The 22,837-nt window shown below is 35.8% G+C and overlaps 2 protein-coding genes across 4 annotated transcripts; both read right to left on the bottom strand.

Moving 5' to 3' along the window:
- Nucleotides 1-187: 187 nt before the first annotated feature.
- On the bottom strand, nt 188-12,383 carry LOC123873248 (4-coumarate--CoA ligase 1-like). Of its 3 annotated transcripts, XM_045918017.1 has the most exons (10): nt 12,032-12,383; nt 11,025-11,232; nt 10,255-10,465; nt 9,123-9,479; nt 8,446-8,631; nt 5,493-5,611; nt 3,742-3,906; nt 2,693-2,800; nt 2,459-2,521; nt 188-2,101 (listed from the first exon to the last, which is right to left on the bottom strand). In XM_045918017.1, exons 2-10 carry the CDS (start codon nt 11,217-11,219, stop codon nt 1,811-1,813), a joined length of 1,695 nt encoding a protein of 564 aa, XP_045773973.1. In that variant the 5' UTR covers nt 11,220-11,232; nt 12,032-12,383; the 3' UTR covers nt 188-1,810. The 3 variants fall into 3 exon arrangements, with proteins under 3 accessions (XP_045773973.1, XP_045773972.1, XP_045773974.1); XM_045918016.1 differs by lacking the exon at nt 2,459-2,521 and having other exon boundaries at nt 2,630-2,800; XM_045918018.1 differs by lacking the exon at nt 2,459-2,521 and having other exon boundaries at nt 2,630-2,800; nt 11,025-11,224.
- Nucleotides 12,384-14,885: 2,502 nt separating this feature from the next.
- Nucleotides 14,886-21,940, bottom strand: LOC123872988. The gene is made up of 5 exons (XM_045917623.1): nt 21,535-21,940; nt 20,717-21,175; nt 18,171-18,384; nt 15,911-16,245; nt 14,886-15,314 (listed from the first exon to the last, which is right to left on the bottom strand). The coding sequence occupies exons 1-5, from the start codon at nt 21,728-21,730 to the stop codon at nt 15,238-15,240; spliced, it is 1,281 nt and encodes a 426-aa protein (XP_045773579.1). The 5' UTR covers nt 21,731-21,940; the 3' UTR covers nt 14,886-15,237.
- Between the last annotated feature and the right edge of the window lie 897 nt (nt 21,941-22,837).

The raw sequence follows: 22,837 nt of genomic DNA, 5'->3' as shown, positions 1-22,837 counted from the left end.
TTAAACTATCGTGAGAGGTTTCCATTATAAATAGTTCGAGTTCGAGTCCGAGTTTCTTGCTGGTTCTTCTCGGTAGGAACAGCATTCCGAACCAGTGGTAGATTATTTTGACGATTCAAAAGCACTTGTAAAAGTTTAATTGAATAAAAATAATTTGAATTTGAATTTGAATTTGAATTTGAATTTGAATATATAAGAATCCGCCGGCTTTACTCACGTGATTAGTCGACGTAAGCCCGACTAGTTTCAAACCCGTCCGGGGTCCTTTTTCAGAGGGATCATCTTGCAAAGGCGTCGCGGTTTGCAAGCTGAATCCATACTAATATTATAAATGCCAAAGTGTGTGTTTGTCTATCTGTCTGTCTGCTACCTTTTCACGGTCCAACAGTTTAACCGATTTTGAGGTACAGAGTTAGCTTACTTCCCGGGGAAGGACATAAGCTACTTTTTATCCCGGAAAATCAAAGAGTTCCCACGAGATTCTTAAAAGCCCATCTGTTTAACCGATTTATGTAAAATTTGGTAGAGGTAGCTTCCATTCCGGAAATTGACAGTAGCAACTTTTTATCCTGGAAAATCAAAGTGTTTCCGCAGGATAAAAAAAATCCACGCAGACGAAGTCGCGGGCATCATCTAGTAATAATATAAAATTTGTTTTCGTCCACAGTTAACAATTCTCAAATATTTTCTATATAAAACTAAACAACAATAAAAAAAAATTGTATACACCATATTCCATTAATATTACTAATATTATCTAATACATCTACTTATATTATTTATAATAATCAAATTGATAAATAACATTTCATAAAAATATTGATTGTAATTAATAATAGCAATGCAGCCAGTATTCTTGGTACCTACGTAGTATTCTTGGTAGTAGTATTCTTGGTACGTGATTTACGTAGAGTAATTAGTAGACATCGGAAAATAATACAGTATCAAAATATGCACAAAATGTACTCTACCAAAGCACTAAGTATTCATCATTAGAATTTACACTTAATTTCACAATATATTTATATATTATACCTTATAATATTACTCAGTTTTAATTGTTGTTATACTTAATTTATTTTGTTACCTTATAATTACAGTCAGTTTTAATTGTTGTAGTACTTAAATTTTTTTGTAGACATTCTAGAATCTACAGTAAACTTGCAGCATTAAATTCTTTGAACATCCTTTGAAAACTTATTATTATGTATAAACACATTTTAACCATCTTATTTAGATAGGTATAACTAACTCAGAAACCTTTTTTACATAAATAGAAACATCGTAAAATACAGATTTATTAAAAGTTACGATAAAAACTGAATATCATGAAGTATAAAAAGTTATTGGCTTTATTCACAAATACTTTGTAGTTTGTATACGTATAAATCTAAAAAACTTACATAACTTACATAAAAACTGTTTTCACAGCATTAAAATACTTTTAGTGTCTTTGTAAATAGGACGAATAGGTACTAAAAATTTCAATACATTATGATATAATAGAATAAATGCATACATCTCGTCAATATTATAATTAGGTACATCATAATAATAATACTTACAAAATGAAGACGTTGTTATTGTATATTAATCGTCAATATGATTAAAAAGTTACTTACCTACCACTTAAATTACTCTTAATAATTATATTATCCCAGGAATATTAATTACACTTTTCGTAAATGATATTGGGCGTCTTCTTCAGGACATTTTAAAAATATTGACAGTTAACAAAAGACATGTAATTAACAGTAATTTTATACCTGTCGTGTTTCTATAACTTTAAAATGATTTGTCACAGTTTGCGCTAACAGTACTTTGCCTTCAAATCCTTCCTCAATATCTTACCAGCGGCATTCTTAGGAATAGCATCAACGAATTGAACGTCCTTTATCCTCTTGAACGCGACCACTTTACTATTGACGTACTCCAGGATTTCCTCGCTTTTCGCGGTCTGTCCTGATTGGGTGACTACGAAAGCTTTGGGGACCTCCCCGGTGATCGGGTCGGGGATTCCCAAAACGGCGCAATCGAGGATCTTCGGATGTGTTCGGAGAATCATTTCTAGTTCTGCAGGTGGGACTTGGAATCCTTTTACCTGGAAAATACATAATTATCTCTTTAAGAATGCTAACTTATAGTATTGCAAATAACGTGAAAAAAACGTGCTAAATAACTTCGAACGATATTGCATTTTTACCCGACTACGGCAAAGCCAAAAGGAAGGGTTATGATGAAAAAAATGACCTGACGCAGGTTACATCCAAAATTCAATTTTACAGTTTTTTTCCCAAAATTCGTCTCCAAAATTTTTTTACTCTTTCTATACGACATTATGGCTACTTCTGCAATGCTTCTGCTTCTGGACTGCAATTACTTTTATACATGGCGTAATAATAATATTATAGTAGATGGAGTGATTGAAAAGAGCAACCGCCGAGTTTCTTGCTCTTACCTTAATAAGTTCCTTCAGCCTATCAGTGACATACAAGTAGCCATTGTCATCGTATTTGCCGATGTCAATGGACGGCACCAGCCGTCGTCCGTGAGCACTTCCTTAGTCGATGTGTAATACCCTGACGTAAGGTTTGGACCACGGTACCAGATTCCTATTTATTTCTATTACCTTAATAAGTTCCTTCAGCCTATCAGTAACATACAAGTAGCCGTTGTCGTCGTATTTGCCGATGTCACCAGTCTTGTACCAGCCGTCGTCCGTGAGCACTTCTTTAGTCGCTGCTTCGTTCTTATAATACCCTGTCATGAGATTTGGACCTCGGTACCAGATTTCACCTTCCTGGAAAAATATTTTATTTATTTTTTTATTCAAATAACTTAGTGGTAATGTTTATCATCTAATATCGATAAAACCATATCCGCCTTCTTATATGAAACCATAATAGCTTAGGGATTCAAATCATAGGGTCGTATGACGTATTTACGAATATTAATTACATAATACTGTTATTCGTAAGGTCGTATAAACAAAAATGCAAATTCTTTCCTATTTCAGTATTAGCGGAAGATAGCCTCAATCACACTTCACATTAATATTATAAAGGCGAAAGTTTGTGTGTATGTGTATATGTGTGTGTGTGTGTATATGTTTGTTACTCCTTCACGCAAAAATTGCTAGACGGATTTGGCTGAAATTTGGAATGGAGATAGATGATATCCTGGATTAGCACATAAGCTACTTTTTATCCCGGAAAACAAAGAGTTCTCACGGGATTTCGAAAAACCTAAATCCACGCGGGCGAAGTCGCCGGCATCGGCTAATTTGTCATAATGTTGGGTAAAGTGCTTTTTAAGAATAGTGACTTCGTTTTGGTATGATTGTTAGGTCGGAAACAATCTATTGGACGTCTCCATAAGCCGCGGCTGATAGTTGTACACAGTGGTTTGGGACGCGGCTTACGGACTCATCCGAACGTTATCAGCTGACAAAAACATCCAGAGCTCGGACGTCCTATAGAATTCTGGCCCACTGGATTTTTTTGTCAGCCCGGATGAGCCCGCAAACACAACCCAAACGACTATTCACACCTATCTGTTGCGGCTGTCAGCCGCGGCTTACGGACACGTCCGATATAATTTGAGAAGTTGATCACTTGGTTATTATGTCATGAAAAGTAAGGATACAATACCGACACATAGCGTATCGATATCTTTTACGATTTAAAGCCTGCTTTATACCTAATTCATGATGATAATATTAAACCTTAATTAAATTTTTACCTTTCCAGACCCCAAAGCTTCCTGTGTGTTCAAATCGGCAATCTTCACCTCCGAGCCGGCGAAGTTGTGTCCCACCGCAGCGTGGTTCGTGTCCTTGTTGTGTCCCACGGATATGCCGCCATTGGTCTCCGTCAGACCGTAGCCTTGACGGAAGATAAGACCTTTCTGGAATACAAATTAACCACAGATTACTAATTAATAGACCCTAATAAGTTCAAATTTTAAGATTTTGTAAAGTGGTGATAATAAAAATAAAGAACCCGGTTGAGTTTGTTCTGGGCTCTTTGCAGACTTGGGCGCGTTTGGAACCCTCGTAACTTTAGTTTTAAGTTTACGTAATTAATTATCCATTGATGGACAAAGGAAAAGAGGGAAACAATACAGGCGATGGGAAGACGACATTAGAAAAGTAGGAGGAGCAACTTGGAAAAGGGTAGCGCGAGACAGGCAAAGGTGGAAGTTGCTGGAAGAGGCCTATGTGTCAACAGGACACGCTGATAGTTGAAAATACTCAACTACCAGCAATAAAGGCTATAATAATAAAAAAAAAAATTATCACCACTATATCATCTTACAAATCATTTTGACCATCAAACGGTGTACATGCTATATAGTATTGTACACCGTATAGCTAGGTATATGTAGCTACTTTGAATAAATGATTTTGAGTTTTTAGACCCTGCAATAGATAAAATAGATCGTTCAGGAAGCTTCGAGATGTCTTCTGGTCCGAAATTCCTCACAGCTTGAAGACCAAAGTCTTCGAAGATACAATGGTCGCTAACTATGGGCCTCATAAGAAAGCTTAGAATCATATAAGCGGACGATGGAAAGAGCTACTCGTATGGTTGGTTATCACATTCACAGTAAGTATATTGATAAAACGTAGGTCTTTGGCCCAACAACATTAAATATTTTGATAATAAAAACATGTAAAAAAAAGGAAACATTTTTTTACTCAATTCATAATCTCACTATCTCAATATTACCAACCAACACCGACCACAACATAATAAAGATAAGTAACCACCTATGTCCTATAGCTATTATATAAATGATAAGGTAGGTATTTTATCAAATCTTTTATTGTATAGGGCTTCTGGTAGAAATCTCATGAAGAGATAAGTTGTCCTCGTTCATACAAAATAAATAAATTCAGTTTTTATCATCTTTTATCGCTTGCTTGCGACAGCTTGATTTGCGTACTATGAGTCTTTTTACAACCTTCACAGATTAATAAATACCGACAGATTTAGCCTGTCTGGACCATATCCGATCCTATAATTGACAGACAACTCACAAGACTCACAACAACACTCCCCGTTAGACAAAATGGACAATAGTGTGAATAAAAAAAAAAACAGTTGGTTAGCATACGGTTAGCTACTCTGAAAGCAATTTTAACTGTAAATGTAAATGAATGTAATGGGGGATCTCCCAAAATTGATTTTGGTTGTATTTACTCGCTATTACGCTCTTCTCTCTCTCTCTCTCTCTCTCTCTAATACTACTACAATACTACTATGGTATACTACTAAAAACTCCCCACCATTTATTTTCGGTGTATTTTCTCACAAATCCTAGTCATTCAAAATGGAATGGGCTTCATGCATCAGTTTGGCGTCTCGTTGTCTCGTGGCGTCTCATAATCGATTTTTTTTTGACAAAACACCAATTACTTGATTGATTAGGCAGGCCCCAAGTAGTTTGCCCCGGGCCCCACAAAGTCCGTCCCTGCTGATTCTACTCACTTTTTTCTCAAGGATAGCTTCAGCATCACTCTTGGAAACGGGAGCGGCGCCACAGACTATGTCCTTTATAGTTTCCAAGTGACGCGGCGTTACTGCTGGGTGCTTTCCCAAAAATACCGCTGCAATAATAAAAACACTACTATTATACACTTTAAATTAACAACGTTAAGGTACATTTTACTCTGACGTTACTGACTCAGAAATTACAACCTCGAAATCCTCTATTATGTGGTGAATTTGTTCAACGACTTTGGCGCTGTGGTCTTATTAGTGGGAGGTCCCAGGTTCGATTCTCGACAGAGTTTTGGAATTTTATAATCTCTAAATCACTGGTCTGGTCTGGTGGGAGGCTTCGGCCGTAGCTAGTTACCACTCTACCGGCAAATTCATGCCGCTAAGCGAATTAGCATTCCGGTATGATGCCGTGTACAAACCAAAGGCGTATGGGTTTAATAAAAACTGCCATACCCCTTCCAGGTTAGCCCGCTCCCATCTTAGACCGCATCATCACTTGCCACCAGGTGAGGTTGCAGTTAAGGGCTAAAAAAACGTTCAAAGCCAAAAATAACTAGCCCTATTACAAACAAATATTAATATCAGTCGATTAACACAGAATAAAATTAACAGGTATCATTAAACAACAATATAAGATACAATTAAAAAGCAATTACGTTCGGGACAAACAAGTACCTATTTTGAGTCTACATCTGATACACAAGAAACTTAGGTATTTCAGTGAAAAATAAACCGTACAAGTGTGATTTGAACCCGCGCGGACAGTGTTCCGTACGATGAATATGCAGTATGTACCTATGCATACTTGGGTCACAGACATTCATGTGTATAAAACAACATAATCGGTCCAGACAGACCGACCGGTCCCGTTTTATCACTCGGACATATGCAATGCACCCCTAAAAAAATGAAGTACCTACTTCTTATAACCATCCTAATGACAGTTACTTGTACAAAACTAGAAGCGCGATAACAAAAAACTAAAACCCGACTGCGATCGTCTTAATAAACGCTGAAATATTATAGTAAAATTGTTTTTCTGTCGCTTGGTATATTTTAATATTTATGAACTCAGAATTTTTTCCTCTTTCATTTGACACCCCACTTGATACAATAGCAAAAAATTTTGAGACCCCCACTTTTTTCATTTAACATCCGTTTGGTCATTTTTTTTCGTATAAAATGTAGCCTATGTCACCCGGACCCTTACGACGAATCGATTGACACCTCATTCATCAAAATCGGCCTAGTAGTTTAGGCGTTACGATGGAACACTACAGAATCTGGATACAAACATACACACCCACATACATACATACATAGACTGCTAAAATCATAACCCTTCCTTTTGGTTTTGCCGCAGTCGGGTAAAATAACAAATAAATTACGGCATTACGTGATAAAAGTAATTTATCATCAAGGTTGATCGTCGGTCTAACTGCACTTAGGAACAGATTACGAAAAACTGCGCTCTTGGTTTTCTGCGATAACGAATTTAGCCGACGCGACTTATAAAAGAAGTACCTAGTACTGTATAGATAGATTTGTACTCGTACGTTTGTACGGTTCATTAGTCTTTAGTGATAGTGAATGTCAAATGACTATATTTTTAACCCCCTACCCAAAAAGAGGGGTGTTAGAAGTTTGACGTGTGTATCTGTGTATCTATCTGTGCCATCGTAGCTCCTAAACTAATGAACCGATTTTAATTTAGTTTTTTTTTGTTTGAAAGGTGGCTTGATCGAGAGTGTTCCTTAGCTATAATTCAAGATAATTGGTTCAGCCGTTTGAAAGTTATCAGCTCTTTTCTAGTTACTGTAACCTTCACTTGTCGGGGGTGTTATAAATTTTTAATTTACACTTGTATAATTAAGAGTACCTTTTACTGACTTACAAAGACCGCAATTATGATTACTAATAACTACACTATTACATTTGGATAAACATACTGTTATTTCGCGTTTTTTGCGTGGCGTGTATGACGTCGTGACAAATCAAACATGGCGGATATGGCAATTGCATTGTTTGTACTGTCTATCAATGATAGTTATCAGGTATGAGTATGTTCATACAGGAGAACGCTAGCAAAAACTTAGCGTTATGATAATACTACCTTAACACAATCCAAAGCTAATAACATTTGCCTTATCTTGTAGTTTTAGTATTTAGTATTTTTCAAACCCGCATTGTATAGTGCAAAACTCGGGTCAATGCCCCTCCTACGACGCGGCATTGACTTCGAGTGGCCTATTTACGGAACGTGCGTTGACCTCTTGCGTCAGTCAGATGTTTTATTTGCAATTTATTGTTGTTTTTTTTTAAACACAGGATTTTTATTTTATTTTTACGTGATTTTTTGTGGTATCTTATCAGTAATGATTATGTGCTATTGTAGAGGCATGCAGCCTTTTTTAAGACCGGCAGCTGCGAAGAAAGCAACACACTTTGCAGCTGTCACTTAGAGAACACAATTTGAATTCGGAGCGATTCAAAATATCTTGCTGGCCTGGACGAACCCCGGGCAGCGCATTCAACCAATTCACTTCAGATCATCAAGACCGAAACGCCTCGGTCTAGCATCAAGCTCCGGCCCTCGTTTTTCTACCACAGTTTTAATTGTAACCGAGGCACATATTGTAAATACAGCCCAAGTAATACAAGTGATAATATGTAGTGGTATTTTTATTTATCAGTTATCTATCATACGCTGCTTGGCTGCTACATATTCTGGTGACCCCGACGTGATCTTCGAACGTTGGCAAGCTTGGCAAGCTCGTGCAAGGAGAGATTATTAGTTTATTTATTATTTTAAAAAATTAAATTTCGTTTTCGTTACACCTTGTATAGCAATGTGAGTAATGTCATAGTATCAGTCTGTAGAGAACACCACATCAGAAATTCTAGATTAATAAGATAAAGATAAAAATTAAATACTTACCCATCGGTGGAACTATGTACAAATGCTGTGCTTTGAATTTCACAATGGCTTCTAGGAATAGATCTGGCTTGAATACGGGTAGTGTTACCAGTTTAGCGCCCCTCCCCATCAGGTTCATCATGAGCAAGTTGAAGCCGAATATGTGGAAGAATGGCAACACTGCTGGCAGCACGGATTGGTGGGTAGCTGGGTATAAATACAAATGCTAGGTGAGTATAAAAAAGTGAAATGCGTAATAAACACCCGAAGAAGCGAAGCTGTGCTCTGTCTCGCTCACTCATTGGGCAACAATACGCGCTAGCTAGCCAATGAGGTGTCGCGTTCGATTCTATGTGTGTGCCTAACAAATTAAAGGCACTGTTGACTAGATAAATAGCCTAGTGTTTACGACTTAGATTTCCTAATCATGAGGTCCAGGGTTCAATTCCAAGCACGCACCTTAACGGCGAAGAAAAACATTGTGGGAAAACCTATATACCTGAGAGTTCTCCAAAATATTTTTAAAGGTAAGTGTGTAAAGAGTGGGCCTTCGATGGATTAAGATAAATAAATAAAAATTAACTTTTACAAAGTGCTTTTGAATAATAAAATCTACTGGAACATTCGCGTGAATTAAGAGTTTTTAGAGATTTTTATGGAATTTATTTTTAAATGTTAGCAAACTAATAAATACTTACCAGATGCTTCATCAACAGCTATAATCTTTGGATCAAATATCATCTTATTCATGGCATTGACACTTTTATGTGTCAACACCACGCCCTTAGGAAACCCGGTTGTACCACTAGAGAACGGCAATATCGCCACATCATTAGTACTTCGTTTGACTTTCTTCAGACAATCCGTGTCTATGCCCAAATCTTCAGCGAATTCTGCGAACTTTATCGTCCCTTCTGGTAAACTATCATTGTCTATGAGTATTACTGGTATATTTAACTTTAACTCTTTGAGAGCTTGTATGATATTTGGGTATGATAGTTTTGATGATACTATTGCTTTGCATTCAATTAGTTCTAGTTGTACTTTTAGTTCATCTGTAAAAATTGTTTGATCTACTGTCAATACAGCGTATTAGGGGATATTAGGGGACAGAAGATTTTAAGACAATATATTCATCATCAGCCTGTGGACGTCCACTGTTGGACATAGGCCTTCCCTATAGAGCGCCACCACACCCGGTTCTTAAGCCTTCCTCATCCAGCCACTTCCCGCCAGCCGCTTTATATCGTCGGTCCATCGTGCTGGAGGGCGTCCCACACTACGTTTGCTTAAACGCGGTCTCCACTCAAGGACTTTCCGGCTCCAACGGCCATCGCCTCTACGACAGGCATGGCCTGCCCACTGCCACTTCAGCTTGCTAATAGTTTGGGCTATGTCAGTGACCTTGGTTCTCCTGCGGATCTCCTCATTTCGGATCTTATCCCTCAGGGAAACTCCTAACATAGCCCTCTCCATAGCTCGCTGAGCAACTTTGAATTTGTGAACAAGGCCATTTGTCAGTGTCCACGTTTTAGCACCATAGGTGAGGACGGGAAGGACACACTGGTTGAAGACTTTTGTTTTCAGGCATTGGGGAATTGACGATGAGAAGACTTGACTTAATTTTCAAAAAGACAATATATTGGTAAACAATAATAAGCAATGGACCCAAACTGTAATTTCGGTATGCCAAAATAATGTTATCAGACAACAGCTTTCAATTTAAAATTCAAAACATCATTTTATTATGAAAGAAGGAAATATATTTTCTATTTTTACATAAAAAAATTGTAAGAACAAAGATAAAATAAAACAATAATGAATACTTACGAGCTGTATAAGCAGGGTTCATCATGCTAGCAATACAGCCAGCTTCTAGTATGCCTAGCGCTACACAAGGGTATTCTGGCACATTTGGTAATATGACAGCTACTTTATCGTCGTTACACAGCTTTAGCTTTAAGCGGAGGGACGCAGCAAACGATATGGACATCCTGTGGGTTTGTGCGTATGTGTAGCCATGGCCCGTAGCAGCACAAACCTTTGAAAATTTTTTGCTTAGTTTTAAGAAATAAAAAAACCCCGGCCAAGTGTTAGTCAGACTCGCCAACCGAGGGTTCTGTACTCAGGTTTTTTTTCGACACTTTGCAAGATAAATCAAAAATTATTATTAATAAAAATCTGTTGTCATCTTACTTGTTATAGTTATCTTACTTTGAAAATTGAAAATACTAATTATTTGGTCATGAAGACATTTTTATATACTAACTAGAGGATGCTCGCGACTTCGTCCGCGTGGGTTTAGGTTTTTTAAGATCCCGTGGGAACTGTTTGACGCAAGCTATCTCGGTACCAAATTTCATTTGGGTGGATGGGTTTCTGGGAATCCCGTGGGATCTCTTTGATTTTCCGGTATAAAAAGTAGTCTATGTCCCCAGGATATAAGCTAACTCTGTACCAAATTTCGTCAAAATCGGTTAAACTATTGGGCCGTGAAAGGTAGAAGATAGACAGACAGATAGACAAACAAACAGATACACTTTCGCATTTATAATAATAGTATGGATGGATAAATAAAAATATTTCATTACAATACTCACAGTTAAAGTTTTGTCAGGCCATCTATCCAAGTTTTGCCATGCAAAGTCATTGACTGTGATATGATTAACCCCTTCCACCTCTTGATAAACAGACTTTAGAATATTCGCTTCTGTACTTTTATGACGAGATGATGGTAACGATTGTTTAGTTTTATTTATTAGTATGTACACTGTACGACGGAAGACGTTTGACATTGTTGTTTTGTTGCTGAAAAAAATTTACTGAATTTTAAAACTCAAAGTTATGAGCAACAAGCTGATGCCTGCTACTTTGGTTAATAAAAATCTCATTGGAACTCTGATTTTCCAGGGTAAAAAGTAGAATATGTCACTCTCCAGGTCTTTAACTATACCCATGCGAAAATCACCTAGATCCATTCTTCTATTGGGTTGTGACTGAAGGACAAACCAACAAATAAACTAGTGATTCAAAACTGCAATATATCTACAAAAAAGGAAATCATGTTAAGCAACTCAATGCAATAATTATGGTAAAGAACTGCAGTATGTTAATTTACCAACAGTTAATTTATTCAGTAGGTACCAATTTATGATAATTGTGGGAGCCTACAAGCGGTTAAAGCGATTTTTTAAGTTAAGTTTTTGAATATTAAACATAACAATATATTAAACATTAATATAGATTGTAAGTAACTTGTAACTCTAAACAAATTGTTTTGTTAAGTACCTACTCACCGTTTTTTGTACAAGTGATTAGGCAAGAGATAAATATTAAAATTTAAAAATACATTTATAGGTAAAGGAGCTTGTACATATTTAAGTAGGTAGGTATGTTTGTAAGTACTACTTACGTTTTTATCATTTGAATATTTTTATTTTTTATCATAAGAATAAATAAAAATTAAGTAAGTATGACAAAGTTATAATCAAATTAAATTATGTACTTAGATAGGTAACTATGTACAAATTAAAAAAAAAACAATAAGTATAGTTACTTACTTACTAAGAAAAACATAAATATAATTCCTAGGATAAGCATCACTTACCTTTCTAAAATGAGTTAATTTTACGAGATACAAATATCAACAAAAACCTAACAACACAAGCTTGCAGTAACAATATCAGACTTTGGACTGGGAAAAAAACGGAATAATTAATGAGAACCAGAACAGGAAAATGAATATTCGCATAGCACAGCTGTAGGTGTAATAACACGTCTTGTTCCTTGGGATTTAAAGTAAATTATAATGTATAGATAAACGTTGATTATTATCGACTTTTGTAACTAAGCGATTAAATCATGATAAAAACAAAGTTAGATTTAAATTAATTAATAATACCTACAAAAAAAAAATAGAATGTAAACATCAAAATTCAAACAAACAAGTGTTTTTTGACGTGTCCTAGCGGAAATGACATTTGACAGCTGTCAGCTGTGAGGTTGCCAGAAAAGAAAAATTTCCTTTTTACATGGGAGATCGGTTGATTAGGATTTAACTATGTAACGAAAATGATAATTTATCAATTTTATAACAGCTATCAAAATGCATATTAAATGAATATTTATTTAAGTTATGATATACACCTTGCACATTACAGAGAATACCGACGTATTTTTTCAAATTAAATAAGTGTTATTGAGAACCCTTTCCTTTTTTTGGCTCTTGGATAAATATTTTTTATATCATAGAGTTTACACTATCATTTAGCACTGCTGATCAAACCGAATGATGGAAATAATCCTCATTTCAGGATTCTGTTGGAGTTGTGTAAAAAAAATAAGCATCAACAGCTTCGTGGTTGACATCAGCCGCCTTTTAGGGGGGGGGGGGGCAGGGGTTCAATTCCAGGTACTTTATATTAAACTTAAATGGCACTTCCTTTAAGTAAACCTACCTATTTGAGAGTTCTCCATAATGTTCTCAAAGCTGTGAAGTTTACCAATCCTTTATTTGACCAGCGTGGACTCTGGAGATCGTGCTTAGTAGTGGGCCAGCGATTGGTTGATGATAATAATAATTTGTCAGTTTTATTCAATTTTACTAGACGTTTATGGTTAAAATAAATAAAACAAACTTGTTTGAAATAGATACTTTAATAAATGACATCAGTTGTGATACAAACGTAAATCAGACCATAAGTAAGGCAGCGTGAGAATGATTTGAATCATTAAATTCTAGCATAATCGCCAAGGAATTAGTAATAATAAGTTTTGGCGATCCCAAGTCGATTAAAGTCATATTTTTGTAGACTTACAATACAATTCAAAGAATACCTATATGTAACATTATGACACCTATAACAAATTTGAGATTAATATTATTATTAGCGGACTAATATTTTGTACTAATGAATAGACACTTGACTAGTTAGTCACTTACAATTTTTTGGGCATGAATAAACAAAAAAGTTAGGTATTTTGTCAAATTTTTAGTTGTTGCAGAGTCAAATTCCAGAAGTTAACAAAAGCAATTCAGACCATCCTAATAGTTTTGTAAGTACTTATTTAGAGAATCAATTGTACGTGCAGAGGAACAAGCTAGTATGACTATGTATGAATTGAAAAACTTAACATTAATTTTAAACAAATAATTACGTACTTAGGAACAATGTAGTGTGGTTAAATAAAAAAACTTAGTGTTAGTTTTAATTTTTAAATAAATAAACATACGAACCATACTATAAAATACGACATTACTTACGTCAAGGATGAATGAAACATACTATGATAGATCATCGCATAAAATAATAATGAGTTCAATAGCACGGTAAATCACACTTCACATCACACTAATATTATAAAGGCGAAAGTTTGTATGTGTGTGTGTGTGTATGTTTGTTACTCCTTCACGCAAAAACTACTGGACGGATTTGGCTGAAATTTGGAATGGAGATAGATATTATCCTGGATTAGCACATAGGCTACTTTTTATCCCGGAAAACCAAAGAGTTCCCACGGGATTTCGAAAAACCCAAATCCACGCGGACGAAGTCGCGGGCGTCAGCTAGTGATTACAATGAAAGCACTATGCTCTCTGATAGTAATGATCGTTGGCAAATGTAAAGTCGACTATAATACTATGCACAAAATATATATAAAACTATAAATGCAACCACTCAACATAAGTTACAGACAGAATATTATATTATAATTTTAATACAAGTAATGCAGTATATAAATTGTATTAAAATTAAACTGAGTTATACCTGAGCTCTCCTTAAACCTTTTTTTTTAAACATGTCTAACAAATATTCAACCTTGCTTGAACTATAATTTTGGGATGATATTCAGCCAACTCATAAGACAAACTTATAAGACTGATGTAATAAATTGGACTCTTTGACAGGTTTCCAATACAAAACTGTCAAAATATCAGTCCCTCACTCAGTTAAACATTATTTAAAGTGACTGTTAAAGCCGTAGTAATTAAATAATAAGTTTAACTTTTTGGAAGTCAGTTAAAAATAAAAAGTGTCTTTTTGTGCAAAAACAGACTTGTCCCTTTGGCTTGTGCTGCTTCATTCAGTTTGTTTTCTCTCGTAAAGTTTAGTTAATGGGGTTACTTTTAATAAGTTTACTTTTATCCGCCATATATGCGTATTGGAGACATTTTTCCAAAAAGAGGGAAAGCAAAGCTTAAAAACTTTAGCAAACCATCTAATAATTATTATATTATTAGGTATCATAAAATATATTTTTTTACGATATGCCTACTTGAACTCGCTCCAGCAATGCGCGGGATTTCAATTACAATTATACATAGCATAATATTGTATGTCTAATCTTTGAAAAGTGCAGCCACTGAGTTTCTTGCTGGTTTTTCTCGGTAGGAAAGGCATTCCGAACCAGTGGTAGATGCTCTTGACGATTCAAAAGTACTTGTAAAGGTCTAATTGAATAAAAATCTAGTTGAAATCTAATTGAATAAAAATATTTTGAATTTGAATTTGAACAAATCCCATAACTATATCAATGCAAAAGAATCACATAAATCTGTTGCTCCGTTGCGGCGTGTTTGAAGAACCAACATATTTCGGAATGAACTTAGCAGTTTTCGGAGAAATTTTTTCAATAACATCATGTGTGAGAAGAAAACTAGCCTAAAGGTGAATACAGATCATGTAACATGTTATAAAACTTACACACATTACTTTACTTTGTAACTTCCATAATAAAGATGTTAAAAATCCATCATAATGTCATGTTACATAGTCTGAACCCACCTTAATGTCATTGCCCTGTACATCATTATCAGTTTGATGAGACTCCAGCCATTGAGATATCTTGATTTATTTCTCGAGATAGCTTCATTAGATGATTGATTATCTCTGGAACAATGCACTTTGTTTAGTTTCTCTTGAAGGTTAACATCAATTTATATTTTACCGTGGTAAAAAGACATTTTAAGACGTAAATAAAAGTTACTTTACATGAGATCCAAATTTAAACAAGTATTGTAGCGCAAGCGTAACGAGCTCGATTTATTTATTGAACGTGACATGGAAATTGGAATGCAAGGACTCATAATAGGTACTTTATGATACTTATAGTTCACGACAGGTCAACATGGCAATCAGGGTATGAGACGGGGAGGGGGACATCGATTGCCACGTCGACCTGTCGCGAACTACACGTGTGTCATGTGTCATGTCTTGATGGTGTATTATGGAAACTTTCATGAGATGTGTTATCTTTATATTATATCCGTCTATGTGAATTTGACCTTAGATATTGAGCCTTTTCTTTTCTGCCTCTGTCTATGACTCACCAAGAGGAGTATGAGTATGTATTATGAATTTGTGATATAAGTATACCCTTATAGCTTTAGTTTTAAGATGACATTAAATTATATGTGATACATGCAGTGTACTATGATACCAACGTGAATATGCCATAGTATAAAGTAGAAGAATTTTTTTTTTACCTGAACCACTTAGAGATTCCCGAAATTTTCCTTTGCCACCTTTGAGAATCTTCTCAGAATCATTGCTATACTTTATCATGTACTCCTCAAGTCGAATCAGCCATTGCGCCCAATGTACCCTCAACTTGTCCGTAGATAGGTGGAACACATCTGCCTTCGTCCCATCAGTGTAAGCTATGACGAGTAATGCATCGCGCACATTGAGGTGCTTGTAGTTAAGGTCATTGCACACCGCTCCGAAGTAGGCGGCTAACTGGACAGGGTTGTCGTATGTTGCTGATATAGCTTTGCGAGGTTTATCAGATTTCTTCCATTCAATTAGGGTTGGTTTGTCTCTGAAATTGTGAATTAGAAGAAGGTTAAAGCTATATGTTATCTACGGCGACACAACGCTTCGACAGCATTCCCGTAACTCTTATATACTACTAACTCTCTTACGTAGAGAGAGAAAGGGAGCGTGAGAGAGAGAGAGAGCAAGCGAGAGGGAGCGCGAGAGAGAGAGAGAGAGAGAGAGAGAGAGATAGAGATAGAGATAAGAGGATACAGGATACAGGATACAAAGGCACATGCGTTTTTTAAATTTCAGGCAGCAGCACTGTGCACACTAAAAATATACTCATAATAACTACTAAGACAAAGGGATCACTGCTTATTCAAGATTTTGAATGCTGAATGACAATGGCGTCGATTCTGCTGTTTTTCTCTAAACTTATTTTAGAGTATCTGCATCTTTTTCTTTTTCATATTGTTGTATAAGAACAGAAAATGAATTTTATACTAAAAGCAACATTTTAGTGCTGCTCTACAAAACACTTTGCTCAAGACTGGCACCTAAAGTCTCAAAGTTTGACAATTTTGAATTAAAACTGTTAAACTGTCTGTCCTTTTCATATTACATTAGTAAGAAACAGATCTGTATACTAAAATACGAGGGCGGCACTGAAAATTTCGGGAATCAAGGAAGTGACACAACATTACTATTTAAAAATGTATTTATTGCTTTTCGAAGTATTCTCCGCGAAATTTGACACATTTTTCCATACGATGGAACCAATCATTGAAGCAACCATTCCATTCGGAAGTTGGGGTCTCCAAAATGGCCGTTTTGTAGGCGTCCACAGCTTCTTCAGGTGATGAAAATCTCTGACCACGCAATGTATTCTTTATTTTAGGGATAGTACAGAAATCATTAGGGCTTAGGTCGGGGCTGTACGGCGGATGGTCTAATAATTCTATGTTTTCTTGCTCTAAAAACTCTTTTGTTCTGTGCGCGGTGTGAGAACTCGCATTGTCGTGATGGAGGATGATGCGGCGGTTGCAGTTCTCTTTACGGAGTTCAGAAACGACCTGTGGCAAACAAATACTAGCATACCATTCTGCATTAACCGTTCTTTGTCCCTCAAGAGGAATAGTCGCAACATGGCCGGTTTTGGAGACAAACGTGGCTACCATTTTTTTGCAACACTTCGTGAACGAACAATTTTTGTTGGCTTTAACTCATTTTCGAACACCCAAACTCGTGACTGGTTTTTTGTTTCGGGTTCGTACGCGTATATCCAGGATTCGTCACCTGATACGATGTTGTATACAGCATTTGAGGATCCTGCGTGGAATCTTTCGAGAGTTCTGACGCACCAAGTAACCCGAGCCGCTTTTTGCTCTTCACAGAGCAAATGCGGTATCCATCGGGAAAACAACTTTTTTACACCTAATTGTTCATGCAAGATTATTTGTATTTGACTCATGCCAATGTCTAAAGTTGCCTGAATTTCGCGGTATGTCACATGTCGATCTTCTTCAATCAGCTTACGCACAGCATCAACGTTTTCTTGGGTGACTGCAGTTTTTGGACGACCTTGACGGGGATCATTACTGAGCTTGACACGTCCACGTTGAAATTCAGCAAACCAGCGATAACATGTGGTTTTAGATGGGGCTTCATCACCAAATGCAGAAATCATCCGGTCAACACACTGTTTTTGTGTTAAACCACTTCGAAAGTCATAATAAATCATCGCTCTAGAATTTTCTCGAGTCAATTCCATTTTGTCAACGACTAAACAAGTTCGACAAGACCTTGTGAAAAGACCGAGAATCTTTTTTTAAATAAATAAATGGTATTCGATTATTAAAACCAAGGAGTTTCCAATTAAAAAGATTTTAATATGACAGGGACAGTGAAAATATTCCATTCCCGATACTTTTAGTGCAGCCTATGTAGTTGTGAACTGAATGATTATTATTATTTTTAGAAACTTACTCATAATCAGCAATAGCGTCAAAGATTCCCCTGTACTTCAACACAGGATGCACTACATTGGATTCTATGGCCTTCGGTGTGGATATCCTTTTGAGAACTTCTGACACTGAAACCCAGACTCCTTCTACCTCTTTCTCTATGCGGAGTTGGTTTTGAGGTTGAGTGAAGTAGTTCTTGAGGGTGTTGTGGAACTTTGTGCCGACTGCTAATTGTGCTGAAATGAATTATGATTTTTTAATTCCATTTCAAGTTAGCCCTTGACTGCGAGCTCACCTGGTGGTAAGTGATGATGCAGTCCGTGAAAGCAGGCTAACTTGGAAGGGATATGGCAGTTTTTTTACTAAGCCCATACCCTATTCGGTTCCTACATGATTCACCTTGGTACATTCAATTTTTTATCTACACTAATAAATAAAATTGGAGTGTCTGTCTGTAATTTCGAAATAACTACCTCATATTAAGCTCATATGGTTATTTGAACGATACCAACACTGAATCACACGTTTTTAAAATTTTTGTCTGTCTGTCTGTCTGTCTGTTTGAAAAGGCTTATCTTCGGAACGGCTGGACCGATTTTGACGGGGTTTTCACAGACAAGTAGAGGATTCATCAGGGAGTAACATAGGCTACTTTTTTAACCAACTTTCAAAAAGGGAGTTGTGTTTTTCTTCCTATGTACACCGAAATCTCCGAGATTTCTGAACCGATTTGCGTAATTTTTTTTTTGATCGATAGAGGAACTTTGTGACAACTTTCCCACGGGATTTCAGACCCTAAATCCACGCGGGCGAAGCTGCAGGCATCAGCTAGTGTGCAATAAAGAGGTTAAAAAAAAAGTTTAAATGGAACTATGAAGTCAAAAACTCCATGCATTAAAACTGGTTTAACTGAACAGCATTGAGAGAGTTCTCTAAAGGTGGGATCAGATCAGACTGACTAACATATACAATATTCAAGCAATGAGGATGATGTGTTGGAACAAAATCTGTGGGCTTGCACCTTAGACAGTCTTCCTGTTAGTAACTGATTTAATTTTTAAGGAATAAATAATATGGAGAACTTTCTGACATGCAGGCTTCCTTACCATGTTTTCCTTTAAATCATATCATCAATATTTAACTGTTTAAAATGCACAACATGTGCATAACATGAACTCCAAGACTTGAAGATGCAAAGCCCAGCATCATTAAAATTTAAAATTATATCACACTATAGCTTCGATAGCTCAACGGTTGAGGAGCGGACTGAATTCCCCCGGTGGCGGTTCAAACCCCACCCATTGCACTATTGTCGTACCCACTCCTGGCACAAGCTTTACGCTTAATTGGAAGGGAAAGGGGTGTATTAGTCATGACTAGCATGGCTAATATTATAAAAAAAATATATATCATAAAGGAGAAAATTTGTATGTATGTTTGTTACTCTTTCATGCAAAAACTACTGGACGCATTTGGCTGGGAATGGAGATAGATTACACCCTGGATTAACACATAGGCTACTTTTATTCCGGAAAATCAATGAGTTCCCATGGGATTTTTGAAAACCTATATCCACACGAACGATGTTGCGGGCATCAGCTAGTAACCAAATAAGAGGTGGAAAACTTAACCACTAGGCCACACCGCTTTTAACCAGTTAAAGTAAATAACAGCTTGTAGCTAGTATATTTTAATACAAAGTCACTTTGCCAAATAACCAACAGAGCAGTGCCCTTTGTGGAAACTCATTATTGAGCTTAAAATACATGACCTAATAACCTTAAGTATTATTTTTACTCTGTATTACATTGCACAACATATTTTTATCGTGAATATAAGGATGAAACATGGATTTAGGGTTTTGAAAGGAGACAATGCTTGTAACTTTGCATATTTGCGGATTTAGGTTTTTTAAAGTACTGTCTTTTTTTATGAGTCTGAGTTTTGGGATTTAAAGTAACCTATATCTATGTTTGGGATGAAAGCTGAAGTTTTATTTTATATTTAAAAATATAGGGTTATTTGTTTAGACATTAATATTGTTATTAACATCTGAACAAATAAGATGCATATTATGACTTAAGTGATGCTACATCCTTGTACACATATGATACGCTTTTGGCATTCAAGGCTCAAATGAGATGGGTAAAATATTTTTCATTTTCCTTATTTTAACTAACTTTAGCCTGCAACATAGTTCATATGAATTTTGGTTTAGTTCTGTCAGGGTGCAAAAAAATCATGCCACTCTGTTTATGTTGCAGTTGAAAAAGCCAACAAATAAATACATGTCTGCATTTATAATATTAGTACGATTTTACTGTAACTAAATTGACATGAAAATGTTGTTAGCTAAATTCTGCATTATCATTGAAGGAAATTAAGTCTAAAGCTCTATTCTTTGCTCTGTTGCAGCATTATTGATGGATAACCCAACAAATAAACACTTTTGCATTTCTTAAAAACTACTAATGTCAAAACCTAAAAACTAATACTTTTAATAACGAACAGAATAATAAATACTTTGCTTTTGCATTTATATTATTAGTAATGATATACTCTACATACCTTCATAATATCTATTAAATTCCTCTTCTCCCATTTCAGCTATCCTATCCTGCTTCCACTTATCCAATGCTTTCCTTGTTTCTTCCGACATTGTTTTGTTCAGTATCAAAGTCACTGACGGAAACTGTTGAGTGAAATCATTCTGATACTGTTTTATTTGGAGGATCTTGTCTTCACTTGCATAACCAGGCTGTGCAGGGAAGCTCCGAGCAGAATTGTGAACAGCTAACGTCTTCAAGCCTCTTACTGGTACACCGTTGAAGAGAACACCAACAAAGTTTGAACAAGTCCTTGTTTTTTGCCACATACTGTCTTGTACAGCTTTGAAACTGGTAACAACAGCGGTTTTCGCATGAATAGAGCAAGTTACGAGATTCCTTTTAACATCTTCGTTCGCAACGTCAAACTTTTGCGTACTTTCATTCGCAGTTGAGTTGTTTTGATGCGATCTATTTTTAGCTGGGGACAGATAATTTTATAACTGCTTAAAGTGTACGCATCACACGGCGCCGAGTGTCATATGATTGAAATATTTACTTTGTTGTTTTATTATAACGACGCACCTAGTTGAGAGACGTAGGTATTAATTACTTGTAATAGAAGAGCTACGCAATTCGTTTTCGTAAACTATTAGAACGGCTGTTGTTACGTATTACAATAATAATATGATACATAGAGTAAGTTTGCTAATGGAGCAATACGAGTGCAAACAGGAATATTGTAATGCGATATGTTGATTAAAATGAAAGTAGCAGCAAATACAAGGTTACTTTACTTGGGTATCAACTATCAAATATCAGATTTGGAATTTGACTAACCTTCCTTTCGCAAACGACTTTTTTTTTGTTTATTAGTCTCCAGCAAAGGTCCGAACAGCTCCTTGTTTTCTTTATTGTAAAGCTTTATTTTTTCCGGTTGTTTCAGGATCGAGGCAGGTCGGACGACTTTGTTTCTGACAGTTTGTTTGTGTACAGAAATTCTTTGGCCAAAATATAAAGACAGTGGTCGCAACATTGCGAATGCGATCAAAGATTTTCAATTGAGAATGAGATGAACACTTTTTACTACTGTTTGCTGTTGCAGCGTGTACCTATTCAAGTAGTTTACATTAAATTAAAATCAAAATTCTTTCAAAACACTGCATTTCACAAATCACAATTATTATTATTCATAGACCATAGGTTCTCACTTCTCTTCTCCGCAACAGGCACAAATTGAAAATTGCTGCCAATGCAAAACACCGCTGAATGAGAAAGAATAAGAAAGATATAAAATCATATAAAACGCCGCCGAAAGAGAAAGAAAGAAGTAGGTACTAGAGTATGGACTATAGATTATTGTGGTCTTGTGGTCGCTGTGGTCTTTGGTCTATGTGTCTATGTTAAAACCGGAAGTCAGTCTGTGGACCAAACAGGTTAAAAATCTAAAAAATTTAAATTTAAAATACTAAAAGCAAAAAACAGTTTTGCTTAAAATATAGTGGTTTATTTTGATTATTTTATGATAGACATTAGGGCTACTAACCTAATTTTGGGTAACTTTGTATATGGAACATTTTGTTTCAACAACTCCACATATTTTTTCCTCAAGAGTATATTTTCATCAACTGTAATATATTTTCATCCTGTAAGCAGGAAGTAATAATAATTTACTATATATACTTATTACGTTATAAGTTTCTAATCTTACCTGGAAAATTAATAAAATTCTAACACAAAAAATCTAACAGTGTAAATTTTTCCGTGATTATTCTTAGGTCTTATTTTTGTCCAACAAAGTTGTTGCAGGTTTTGAGAGCCATCGATTCACTCGGTTTACGTTTGTCAGGTTTACAATGTTACCCGTGATGACTGCTGGTTTGGACCATCAGCTGGGATCTGTCAATGGCTGTCACAGATACCACATAATAGATCCATAGATCTGTGGTTGCTGTTGCTGACGTGCTAAAGTTCTACGATAGATGGTGCTACTAAATTATTAAGAATAAAAATTAAATACCTAGATAGTTTTGCTTTTATCTGAAACCTATCCGGAAATTATTTGCCTGTTACTAATTTTATTAAGAGAAGAATTAACTAACTTAAATTATATTATATGTATATTAATTAATTATATTATAGC

This window comes from Maniola jurtina, chromosome 16, assembly GCF_905333055.1.
Source record: "Maniola jurtina chromosome 16, ilManJurt1.1, whole genome shotgun sequence".
In the NCBI taxonomy this organism is placed as follows: domain Eukaryota; kingdom Metazoa; phylum Arthropoda; class Insecta; order Lepidoptera; family Nymphalidae; genus Maniola; species Maniola jurtina.
This window is presented reverse-complemented; position numbering and strand designations above follow the sequence as displayed.

What these genes read in the sequence shown, in the direction of transcription:
- LOC123873248 (XM_045918016.1), bottom strand. Translation starts at nt 11,219, where the DNA reads ATGTCAAACGTCTTCCGTCGTACAGTGTACATACTAATAAATAAAACT. An exon ending in GAACCCTGCTTATACAGCTC is followed by an intron (nt 9,480 to 10,254) that starts GTAAGTATTCAT and finishes CAATTTTTACAG; the next exon opens with ATGAACTAAAAGTACAACTA. An exon ending in GTACATAGTTCCACCGATGG is followed by an intron (nt 5,612 to 8,445) that starts GTAAGTATTTAA and finishes TTATTATTGCAG; the next exon opens with CGGTATTTTTGGGAAAGCAC.
- LOC123872988 (XM_045917623.1), bottom strand. Translation starts at nt 21,730, where the DNA reads ATGTTGCGACCACTGTCTTTATATTTTGGCCAAAGAATTTCTGTACAC. An exon ending in AAGTCGTTTGCGAAAGGAAG is followed by an intron (nt 21,176 to 21,534) that starts GTTAGTCAAATT and finishes ATCTGTCCCCAG; the next exon opens with CTAAAAATAGATCGCATCAA. An exon ending in GGAATCTCTAAGTGGTTCAG is followed by an intron (nt 15,315 to 15,910) that starts GTAAAAAAAAAA and finishes GCATTGTTCCAG; the next exon opens with AGATAATCAATCATCTAATG.